This window comes from Echeneis naucrates, chromosome 13, assembly GCF_900963305.1.
Source record: "Echeneis naucrates chromosome 13, fEcheNa1.1, whole genome shotgun sequence".
NCBI lineage: Eukaryota > Metazoa > Chordata > Actinopteri > Carangiformes > Echeneidae > Echeneis > Echeneis naucrates.
The window spans coordinates 24358518-24370844 of NC_042523.1; the positions used below are offsets into that span (position 1 = coordinate 24358518).

The 12327-nt window shown below is 44.3% G+C and overlaps 1 protein-coding gene across 1 annotated transcript in view; it reads left to right on the forward strand.

The window, feature by feature from the left end:
• Nucleotides 1-12327, forward strand: part of sez6b (seizure related 6 homolog b) — a 100095-nt gene that overhangs the window by 76840 nt on the left and 10928 nt on the right. Inside the window, exons 5-9 of the mRNA XM_029517466.1 lie at nt 3101-3286; nt 4175-4343; nt 5779-5945; nt 7478-7672; nt 8170-8308. Coding sequence (XP_029373326.1) covers nt 3101-3286; nt 4175-4343; nt 5779-5945; nt 7478-7672; nt 8170-8308 — 856 coding nt within the window. The remainder of the gene's footprint in view (nt 1-3100; nt 3287-4174; nt 4344-5778; nt 5946-7477; nt 7673-8169; nt 8309-12327) is intronic.

The following is a 12327-nucleotide window of genomic DNA, read 5'->3' on the forward strand; positions in this document are numbered from 1 at the left end:
GCACCTATTCCAAACTCTGCGGGAGGGGGGGGGGGGGAATAAGCAAAAACAGAAACCACATAAAAAATATGATTCAAAATGGTTGTACTGGAACAAAAGAAGGGCCCAGAACTACTTCTGTCTTTCCATGACCGACCAAAACTCAAAGTCACTCTGTGTGTTAATGAGTCTACAAAAAAACTTTCATAACGTGACTTTTTAATGAATACTGTATGAAAAACACACCTCCGTTGGTTTGATCTGTATCTGCTGTTGGAGCTTCCTTCACCGCTGATCTGACTGGCTCGTCCTTCTTTGCCACCTCATAAGATGCTTCTTTCTTTTCCACTAAAACTTTTTTAACGTTAAATATTACATATGTAGAAAGTTTGGCCTTTGCCTTTGTTAAAAAAAAGTTACCTTTTCAGACAGTTATAGCATATGTGCCATAAATGAAGCATAATCCCCTCAGAACAAGCTCGAGGTCTTTTGCCCACAGCGGCTCCGGTGTGAAGTCTGGAAAACGGAGCTGCATTAATGGAGGCAGACTTCGTTGGTGAATATGAGGCCAAACGGTCAGCAGAAATAAAAGGTCTGAGGGAGCCAAATGAGATTAGTGATGAAGTTTGATCCTTGCAGAGCAATTCCACATGAAAGCCTTGTCACATTGTGACCGCAAAATAAATAAATTCAATTTGCATCCGCTTGCTACGAGGGATCATTAAACATCTCAAATTATGGCTCTTCCCGTGTGATCTGCACCGTGGCCATGAGGCGCGGGCCGACATTTTCTCCCAGCAGTCGTAGAGAGTCGGCTTATGGCCGGTCAGGGGCTCGTGTTGGTTTAGCAGCTCAGGGGCAGCAGAGGAAACTGTAATACATCTACTGAAGTGCTGGTAATAACTGCTGAGACTTTATGGCTCCGGCGGCAGTAGAATTTCTAATGTGGAAACAGATAAGTCAAAATAAAGTCATAAATTTCTCAGTCCATATTTGAACTTGAACCTCCTCTGATTGACAGTTTTAATAGATTTGAGGTAAACACTCAAATCCTGCGAAGTGATGGAGCTTTGACAGACACCGTTTCTTAATTAGTGTTCCTCAACAACAAGCCAATAAAGTCTAATAATGTCAAAACAAATGATTCATTGTGGATCCTATTATTGCTAACTGATCGTCTCTGGCGTGTCCTTTGTGGATGCAGTCGCTCCGTCGGGAAGACGAGGCTGACCTAAAGGAAGTTAAATGTTATGTTAATGATGCATCACACTGAGCCGGTTGTTTTTCAGCTCAGTGAGACGAAACTTGCCGACTGTGGCTGTTCACAGTTTGGAACACGGTTGAGATAATCAAATCCTCAGACATTTCCTCATGCTCTGTTTGGAAACTCTTCCCTACAACACTCGGCAGCTGCGTCAAAACACATCCAGTAAATGTGTGTGGTTATCAGGACATCATGTAACCTGATTGGTTAAATGATGTCAGACAGCAGCAGATTAAGGAGCTTGGCTGGTGGGAACTGCAGCAGTTAGAGGAAGGATTGATGGGTACTTTATTTTATCCACAGGGAAACCCTTTGGCTGCAGCAGCATTGAGAAATAATCCAAACAAACAAAGTAAAAGGAAGAACAGAAGAATAGCCAACAACAAGTGCTAAACATACATACAGATGTTATAAACTGAGTGTGGGATTACGAGAGGAGGGATTTTGACAGTGTGGGAAAGTCGAAGCAGATCAGTTGGAGCTCTGCTGCACATGACAAAATAATCTTTACTTTTCCAGGTGAATGGACAGCGAGTGTCGTAGAAGATATGTTTGTTATCCTGATAATAGTTTGCCTGATAACTCAGTGATATTCTTCCAAAAATGCAGCAGGATGTCAGAACACGTTGGCAGCTTGGCAGATCTGAACACAAAACTTTTTCTGAAGCTAAATATGAAAGTTTAGAGGAAGATGTGGAGAAAATGTCCATCTGTGATTCAACAAAAAAAAAAACACAAAACTTTAGGTCCAAGCTTTTTTTTTGTTGTTGTTGTTTTGTTTCATTGTTTGTTCTGTCTATCTTCAGCTTCCATATTTCTTTGTCTTTGTTGAAGACGAACAATGTAACAGCGCTCCAGCTGAGCAGCACCAGCAGGTCGGAGAGAGAAAGGAATAAAAGCAGAGCTTATCAATAACCTTTCATTAAAACCAAAAGTTGATAAATGGCCAGAAGGTCCAAGTAGACAAGACAAAGTGATGCAGCATATAGCCGGCATTTTTCTGCTCCGAGGCAATTTGTCTCTGTGAAATCATCCTGTTAGCACTCAGTGCTATGATTCCACAATGCTACCATGATGGCTCTCTTATCTCTCTTCTAGTCTCCAGTGAGCCGCTGAGTCTCATAGTTTTTGGTTGGCCTGGATATTAATAGCTACAGCAGACCATGGTAATAACTAGCTCAGGGAGTGATAGGGTGCTGCTCCGGCAGCACCGAGTCCAGGATGAAGCTCTAATGAGAAATACTATAAAAACCAACGTTGCTCTTCTTATCTCTATTTCCACGCGACACTGCAGCTCTGGCATCATCCCTCAACGCTAACGGAGCGTTGGAAGCGGCGCAGGTCATAGGTTGTCATTTATTGGCCTCTCTAATGTCCCCACATATTTCCTTGGCTGCAGCACAGAGCCGTCCCCAGCAGGCAGAATCAATAGCAGCCTTCGGAGGCGTCACAATAAAACCAGAGACTTTAGCAGAAATATATTATTAAACTGTTCGGCTCGACGACCAGCAGGCTGAAGGGAGACAGATCATCAGCCATCATTGACAATAAGGCAAAGGCCTGGATGTGCCCCCCCCACCTTACACCAACAAACACACACATTCAGAAAAGATTCAGCAAAAGAGAACTATTCTGTTCCATTCAAGAAACTTTATTCGTCCCCAGGAAGCAAATTCTCTCTAATTCAGTTTCATTTTGTGCTTTTATTCCATCTTCATTGATCCTTTTCAGCAGAAACTAACGTCACATACCTCCACAGTGCAGGAAGAGAAGGTGTTGGTCCAACAGGTGTGTTCTGCCCCGGTCCCCCAGTCTTGTCTCTAGTTACCCCGTTTGATGCCCCCTGTGTCTCCGCAGTCTTCATCCTCAGCTGCGTCTTCCCCCAGCAGCCTCTTTATGGCGACGTAACGGTGACCAGCCTCCACTCAGGGGGGGAGGCCTTCTTCTCCTGCCTGACCGGCTACCAGCTCCAAGGCCCCGGTGTGCTGACCTGCCGCAACGCCAGCACCCCCTACTGGAGTGGCAAGGAACCGCACTGTCTGGGTGAGATCACCACAACCTGCAGGACACACAATCACACAGCAGAAATGTCACAAAATGTAAAAAGTCTTCATTTAAGCAGTAAAACACAACATGTCTTCACGTCGCTCTCAGGATAATTCTTTATTTTTATTCATCATTTTTTCTTTGCTGCCAAAGTCCCATCAGCACTGACAGCTTCATTTCCTGGAGGACCTGCTGTTTGTAGGGCAGACCTGGACAGAGCTGGACTCCCACCGGAGAGGCTGGATGACGGATCCTTTTTGTTTTTTTTTTCCTTTATCTGCTCCGATCAGGCTGATGAATAAAGAGTGGCAGTTTTGCTCCTGACCACTCGGCTCTGATTCACAGCGCAGGCAATGTGCATCTGAAAGCAATTTCCAAGACAGAGTTTGTGTGGTTGTGCGTCTCTATCTCTGCCATCTTGATTGTATGTGAGTGTGCGTGCTTGTGTGTGCGTCAGAGCATAAAGCATGGTGTATTGAGGTGTGATTACTGAGGGCTGGGCAGGACGCCACTGGGTTTGCTCTTCTTGTTCTGCTTTAATTAAGCTTTGTCTGCACGAGTAACCTTGACCTGATCAGCTGGGAAACAACAAACACACTCATCTTTACACAAACACAAACACACACAGCTTCTCGTATCCGCAGAAATGTTTCATCTTTATCTTGTTTCTCTTTATGAAAAACAAACAGATGATTATTTCTGTTTGACCTTTTTGACTCTTAAATTTAAAACCAAAGGTCTTTGATGAAATCTCCAAATCTGAGTACGTGTTTTCGTGTTTAGCTGGGAGCAAACACCAGACTTTATGAGTCTGGCTGAATTTAAATTGAATGTGGAATAACGTTTTCATTTTTTTGTCGTCTTTTCTCCTCCTGCTGCCTCCAGCCGCCTGCGGTGGTTTGATCAGGAACGTCACAATTGGTCGGATCATCTCTCCCGGTTTTCCCAGCAACTACAGCAACAACCTGACCTGCCACTGGCTGCTGGAGGCCCCCGAGGGCCAGAGGCTCCACGTCCACTTCGAGAAGGTGGCGCTGGCCGAGGACGATGATCGGTAGGCAGGATATTTAGTTGTTTTTTTGTTGCTGAGGATTGTTGGACGAGTCATGCGGCTCTCAGAGACTCACATTCCAGCTGCTCAGCACCAAATGGAAGAGAAACACAGTTTCTAAAAAACAAACATGTCTGAGTTAAAGTCAGAACGTCCAAACAGCTGATGACGCTGACAGAAACATGAATGTTTAATTTCATTTTCTGTTAAATCCATTTCAGGCTCTTTTTTTTTTATAAAGAATTCCCGAATCTTTGTATTTTCATAAAAATTTTTTAGGAACGATCTAAATTGATGACTAAATATTGTCGGAACAAATGAGGCGGTGATACATCAGCTCTGTATTTCCTGCTCCGTTAACAGTGGTGCATCACTTTGTGTCACGCTGCGTGGTTTGGTCCTTTTTAGAAGATTTTCTGAGGATTCCTCGGAGGTAACAACTGGCCATCAGTGCAGCTGGTAGCCATGACAGTCCGGTGTCATCTAAGCAGCGTGGGGTTCTCATATGGAAGAACCACGGGGGGGGGATTAGCTGAATAATCCATGGTTTATACCAGCCAGTAGCTGCTCTGATGAGCCCGTTACAAAAGTGGCCCTCACAGATGTAAAGCGACATCTGGACAGCTCAGAGGAAACTGAACAGATCAGGAAGAAGTGATGATTTGTGTGTGTGTGTGTGTGTGTGTGGGGGGGGGGGGGGGGGGGGGGGTAGAGAATTGGCCAGCGTGTAAAAGAAAGTCATGTGAGAAGGACTGATGGTCTCTCAAAGATGAGAATTCCTTGTTTTCTGTATGTACGCCTTCAACGGCCTTGATCACACGAGCGCGACTGAAGAACAGTGAAATCGTCAGCTGGTTGATGAGCTTCTGGCTGCGACAATAGAAGCAGCAGTCAACTGTTCTTCTTCAGCTTAGCTGCTGTTGTTTTGACAATGTGAGTCTGTTGTGAGTGCGTCAAAATGTGGCCCCCGTGCAGCAGCACAGAGGTGGGGGAGTCGGGGCCTTTTCAGAGGAATCACAAAGAATTATGACATGAACCGAACTGGCGAGGAACCAAAACTGTTCCCGTTTCAGAGAAAGAATTCGAAAAAGGGGAAGAATTTTCACATTCAGCTCAGTTCAGTCAGTGTGAAAGGAAACATAAAGAATAAATGTAAATATAGATTTTAGTTTGACGTGCTGTTGTGCTGCTACCTGAGAGGAATTAATTATGTCGACATGATGTAGAGCAGGTGGAGATCAATGAGGCGGCTGCCAGCGGAGGAACCGAGCTCGAGCTGCAGCAATCGATTATTTTCTTTGATTTGATTCCATTAAATGATCATTCAAATAGGTGGAAAAAACTGCACAAATGTGAGGAAGACATGTCTGAAGAACAGGCAGAGCTGGGAGGAGTTACGGCAGGTGATCTGCTGAGATTCTGTATTTTCTTCTTCTAGGCTGCTGATCAAGAACGGGAACAGCATCGACGCAGCTACGCTGTACGACTCGTACGAGGTGGAGTATCTGCCTAACGAAGGTTTGCTCAGCTCGTCCCGCCATCTCTTCATCGAGCTGACAACAGACTCTCTGGGCACGTCCACCGGCGTTGCCCTCAGATACCAAGGTAAATATGAAAAGATGTGTTCTGACGACCTCTGCAACCTGCTGTGAATTCTCAGTGAATCGTCCATTGACATGACATGATTAACAAGACTGCTGAGAGAAATTAGTTTCAAAGTTCAGCATGGCAACGTGTGAACGGAGGTCAGGAGTTCTAGCGGTGAAGAAATTTGTAAGGTGTGAAAAGAGGCTCCTTTCAGATGGAACACCTGGCAGCTCTCTCAGGTGTGGAGCCGCCGTGGGAATGAAAGGCAGACCTTCTTTCAGATCAACCCACCAGCACTGCCATGTTGCTGCTCAAAATCCTAATTTGGTCCAAACCTGGATGAAGGTGAAGACACATTTTTCACCACAAACCTTTAAATCTCCTGGACAGAGTTCGATGCAGGAGAGGAAACAACATGTTTTTGTCCCATCACCAAAACAGCGTCACCAAAAGTAATGTTTCACTTTCATTACCGCCTTCATTGCCGGCAATAATCTTGGCGATAAACACATTATTGGGCGTGCAGTTTAATGCTTCAATGCTTCCTGAGCTTACTTGGCTCTCTTTATTGATTTTTCTTTTACATTAGTTGCTTTTGTAGTAATTTAATGGCTCTTAGGACTCGAGAATCAAGGGCACTTTCAGGTTTCATATTCATTCGCGGCTTCTCAAAAAAATTCTAACAGATTGTAGGAACACTGTCAAGGTGAGACATCACTGAGCTTCTCTTATCCTTCGTCTCAGCTCTCACCATCAGATAAGCAGTTTGTGTCTGGTCCACAAGGAGCACTTGGAAATACAATCAGTGTAATCTTCTTAGGCCGCCGCTTCACTGCTACAAATGGGATTAAGTCCAAAGGGAGCAGCCATGCATAATTCCAGCGGACCTCATTATGGACCATTAACAGGAGTTAATGCTGTTCAGCTTGTCTCCAGCAGATTTTTATCGTTGTGACTTTTTCCCGACACACCATTCCCACGCCGGTTCTCAGATTATTCATAAGCTTTCACTTAGCCAATGCTTTTTCCCTTTTAAGCATCTTTTTGTCTCGTCTTCAAAGGAGCACGTACATTAAGCCCAAACTGGAATTTCCTGGAATTCATTAATTCACCTTAAAGGTTAAAGTCGTAGTAGGGACTGAGGTTTATACTTTGGAGGAACGTGGGGGAAGATGACGAGAACATAATGACCTGAACTCAAGTGGTGCTTTATCAGATGACTGTGCCAGCCGTGGATTGGCCATTAAGCTGGTTCATAAGTGTCTCAGGTAGCTGAGGACCTCGGGGCAGACATCGTTGATAGACTTTGGTCCTATCGTCAGATCTGCCTGTCAGACTAAGTCCTGGTACTCGGAAGTGGCAAAGGTCTCGCCATAATTAATCCTAATTTTAATTTGGTGTGCTGATCAGCTTCATCATCACCAGAACTGAACTGACGTGCCTCAAACTTTTATTCATTGCAGATAAAATGTCCAAACCATCAGAAGAACACGGCCACGAATGACATTAGCTTTAAAAGTCTCACCTTAACTTGCACTTTGTCTCTGCAGCCTTTGCAGCGGGCCACTGCTACGAGCCCTTCGTCAAGTACGGCAATCTGACCACCAGCGACTCCACCTGGGCGGTGGGAGCTGTGGTGGAGTTCGCCTGCGACCCCGGCTACACTCTGGAGCAGGGATCCGTCACCATCGAATGCATGGACCCCAACAATCCGCTGTGGAATGAGACCGAGCCCGCCTGCCGAGGTCAGTGCTGCAGAATTGAATTGTAGAAAGTGAGAATAATACCGCAGCTGAGATCTGCAAAGATAATAAATCTCTGGAGGTTTTTTTTTCACTGAGGTTAGCATGCTGCAGCCCTTCTTATCACTTTCCAATAAAAACTCACTGAAGCTTCCTGTCGGCTCTGATGCAACAATGGCCGACGCTGAAAAACACCCATGTGTACGTAGTCAGTACTGCTCAGAACTCCTTTTGGCTAAACAGCACGTTTTTAACATATGCTTATTCCTGACTTCGATGTAGTACAAGATTTAAAACCCATTTTAGAACCAGCTCTGCTGAAAGATTTAAACCTTTTTATTCTCTGATGAGACATTTGCTGATTTCAACCAAAATTTGTAATTTAAACAAAGAAAAAAAAAGGTTAGGTATCAAAAATCAAAAATCCAGCTTCTCTTTCGACCAAACTCTGAAGTTCAGGAGCTGTATCATGTGCTGATAAAATGAAATGTGTTTTTCAGCTGTGTGTAGCGGTGAGATCACAGATTCAGCCGGAGTGGTGCTCTCTCCAAACTGGCCCGAAGCCTACGATAAAGGCCAGGACTGTATCTGGGGGATCCACGTCGAAGAAGACAAGAGGATCATGTTGGACATTCAAGTGTATGTACCCCCCCCCCATCAAAACTCTTTCCTCTTTAGAACTAATCCAAACTGAAGCCACTTTGACTCCATGGGGAGGGGTCGGTCCACTGGGCCCTGGCTTCAAACAGAACCATGGATTGAAGATTATAAAGAGCTGCCCCCCCCCCCCGACTGGTAAAACACAAAGCGCCGTTAATGAAGGAGTGCTTGTCTCGTAGATACGACGCTGAGAGTCACACAGACAAAGGTTAATTAGGTGCAGCAGAGAAAGCTAATTATATCAGGAAGTTTTGGTTTGGAAGTCCCCCCCCACACACACACACTCCTGTAATGGCTGCTGTGTGGCGTAGAGGGTTGGTGTGTGTGTGATTGCAGAGTCGAGGTGACGACACTGAGCAGCACACCCCGCCGTGTTGGAGCTCGATAAGTCAGTCAGCCATCGAAAATCACTCGCCGTTTGGTGGCAAATTAAGGAGGCCTCATTTGAATAGGCTGCATCTCAGGCTGTGTTTTTCTCCCTCACCTCCACCCCCTCCATCCCTGCCTGTCTCTGAGCACCACCTGTGCTCCTGTTGTGTTTTCAGAAGCATTGATTAATGGCTTCCTCCAGTTTCTGAAAGGACGTCTGTCAACATAAGTAATTGCTGCTTTTCATTTAGCAGAGCAGGTGATTTTAGTGGAAGCGAAGGTACCTGGTGAAAACATTTAGAAAAAAAAACAAGCTGCACCTTTCCTGAAAATAAAGTTTGAACATTTTTACTTCTGTAAGAGGACGTGCTGTACGTGCACATGATCACATGAAATCATGAGGACACAAACCGTCCATCATATTCAGTCTGTAAACTGTCTTTACAGTGAAACAAAGTGGAGGTGATATCATTTGAACACAGTTAAAGCATCATTTTGTGTGAACAATGTTTAGTTTTAATGGATTGATTGGTGATAAATAATCATTCATTAATAGTTCGGTATCCATCTGTCAGAAAATAAATATTCAAGCTCCCAAATAAAAGTTCCAAACTGTTCACAGCCGCCTCGCTCTGGAGGCAAAGCCCAAATCATGAATTTTAAAGTCTGAAAACTAACTTGCACCGCATGACACGGACCAGCAGAGAGTGCTCATGGGAGTTCGGCAAACACAGTTTTCCGTGGAGGGAAACTTCTCATCTGACAGAAAAACCCCGCTGGCTGCCTGAACATGTGCAGAACAGGTGTCTGAGCATTTATATGAAGCTTATCGGCAGCAGCTGTTCTCCCCGAGCTCGCAGGGTTAGACCATGTACAGAGATATATGAGGCCTTTAACAAGGTCCCTGGGAATCAGTCCCAACCCCCCGAACACACACATCTCCAGCTCCATCTGCATAATGGACCAGGCTGTGGCAAATGACTTTTATAGATGGCCTTCAAATGAAAGAGGAGGGAGGGAAAGGTGTGATTTAAGTGAACATGGAAGAAGTAAAACGAATGAAATCACCATTTCCACCACAAATTATAGAGCTCAGCTCCCACCGCCCCCAGAAATCAAAGACGCTGCCTCGTTTAAATGGCAGTAACTGCTGAAGCGGTAATTAGCTGCATTATTAAAGAAACAATCCAGCTCACATGCTGTTCCCACCACGCAGGCTCACTGGAGGTGTGTCTGGTGTGCTTCATCTCCTGATCTGGATCAGTCCGACTCTCTGACTCCTTCTGTGTGTTCATCCATCCATCCTCATCCTCCATCTTTGATAGTGACGTCTGGAGTCACGTCTCTACATCGGACGCTCCTATTGGCTCCGGTGGGTGATGTCACAGCCAATCAGAGAGTCTCTGGATCAGTCCTGAATGTTTCTGAGTTTATTGTGTCGACAGAATGAAGAAAATCAGATATTTGGAGCTGATTTTTCATCTTTAATGAGCAGAACTCCTGATCAGATAAAGACAGAACACATGAGAGGAACTTTCTGTGTTCAACTTTTCTTTACACAGTTGTAGTCTTGTTTTCTGATCCACTATCTCCTATTGCAGAGAACAGAGTCTTTAATGAGTCACAGATTAGCTGAAGTTTAAGTGATTCTGAATATTTGGACACTTTTTTAAATCACAGAAATCACAAAGGGATGAAAAAACTGAATTGGCAGTTCTTTTTGTGGAGAATAAACGCTGTGTTTCCATATTGTTGCTGATATTGAAGTCTGGCGATCAGATCAGGAAGCTGAGATGGACTCAGATCTGCAGCGGCATCGTCACAGTGATTTGTTTACAGTTTGAGATTAACTGTATCACTGACGTGAAAAATTGAGACATCGCTCTTATGAATGAAAACTGAATGAAAACTGACAAACAAGTAGAGTAGGATTTATTTCTTTCTTTTACCTTTGAGGCAGCGGAGGTGAAATGTGACGGCAGCTGGTCCTCAGGGCCCGGGCCTTTTTTTTTTTTTACTAATGAAACCAAATCAAATTAGTGTCAGGGAATCGAGGCGGCCATTGATTTTCCTGTACAGATGTGCCACGGAGCCACATAAAGCCTTGTTTAGCTTAATCACAGCAAATGTGAAACCAGCTGAAGACGTTTTTCAACCTGTTTGTTTTGTCGAGGTTTCGACCTCGAGGACCGGTGAGGGCCTGGTGATGGTCCACAACGCTTTAGGATTACAACTTTTATGTTGATAGTTTTAATTTCTGAAGCTATTGAACAAAATCAGTGCTGCGCTGAATGTTTGAGTCGGGGATGTTTGTCGTCTCGGTTATCTTTTTTAAAGCCTTGATGGAAAATTGTGCTTTGAGTGGTAGCACAACTCTGCGACAATAAATTTAAATAATAACATCTCATGCAAAGGTGTGAAATTAACACATTAAAAACCACTGACAGAAATATTCCAAAAAATACTGGAAACAAGATCACTCTTGGTGCTTTCTGTATTCATGAGAAACTATGCAGTCGAGCATGACTGAACTTTGGAATTATATTTTGAATATCAGTTTGCGTCTTGGAATGCAGCTTCATGAAGATGAGGCCCAGAATCAGGTCTCAGCTTTGAAAAGCCTCTGCCAAACATGATCAGACTGTCAGTCAGATAGTTTAAAGTCAGAATCCAAAGAGACCTGATGGTCGTCTGGGTTGAAAGAGTTTTTGATTATTTCACATCTGCTGGGATCAACTGAGGGCGACTCTGCAAGACTGATGAATGCAGAAAAAGGAGCTGCTTAATTAACTCCTGAGGAAGAACCAAACCTTCCCTCTGAGACCTGAGAACATACAACAGTGTGAGTGTGTTGGTTGTGTTGATTGTGTAGCTAAATGTGCATCTAGGGCTGACAGAAGACAAACGATTGTGTGTTCAGGAAGACAAACATTCCCCACACGGGTTCTCGTCCTCTCGCCAACAGTCCTGTGAAGTCTTCGTGCTTTGGTTGGATAAAAAATAAAAACCATAGAAACACTTGGAACAATTAGATTTGATTTTGTCAGACTCGGCCATATGTCGATTCCATCCACGCCTCTTGAACTTTTGATTTTCCAGCATTCCCGTGGTGATTAATAGCTCAATCTCAGGCTGCCTAATGAGTTTTATCAGGAGCTGCTGGTGATTAATTAGCAACAGCAGAGAGCATGTCACTGCTTTATTCTGGCTGAGATCATTTTTCCATGCTCTAAAGCTCCTCTGTATGAAGACGGTGCTCCGCTCCAGGTGGGATCTCTGACCAGAGCTGCTCTCTGTGACTCGTTCAGCCTGATGCTGAGTCGGTCATCACTCAAAGAGGGAAGATGGGCTGTCGTGCTCGTCGTATCTGGTTCACGATGTTCACGTTGAAGCGAACTGTGTCTGTTACTGACGGTGATGATGGGTCGTTTACGCGACATTTTGGGTTTCTTCACGTTGTTATCCTTCTCATATTTTCCCAGATTTGATAAATATGAATTTGGATAACAAAAGCATCGACTGCAGGAGATAAACCTCCAATATTTCATGGTTTTTATTCAGAGAGCCACAAATTAAATCCATTTATTTCTTCTTGTCTCTTGTGTAATATAGACGATATTCTCCCAAAG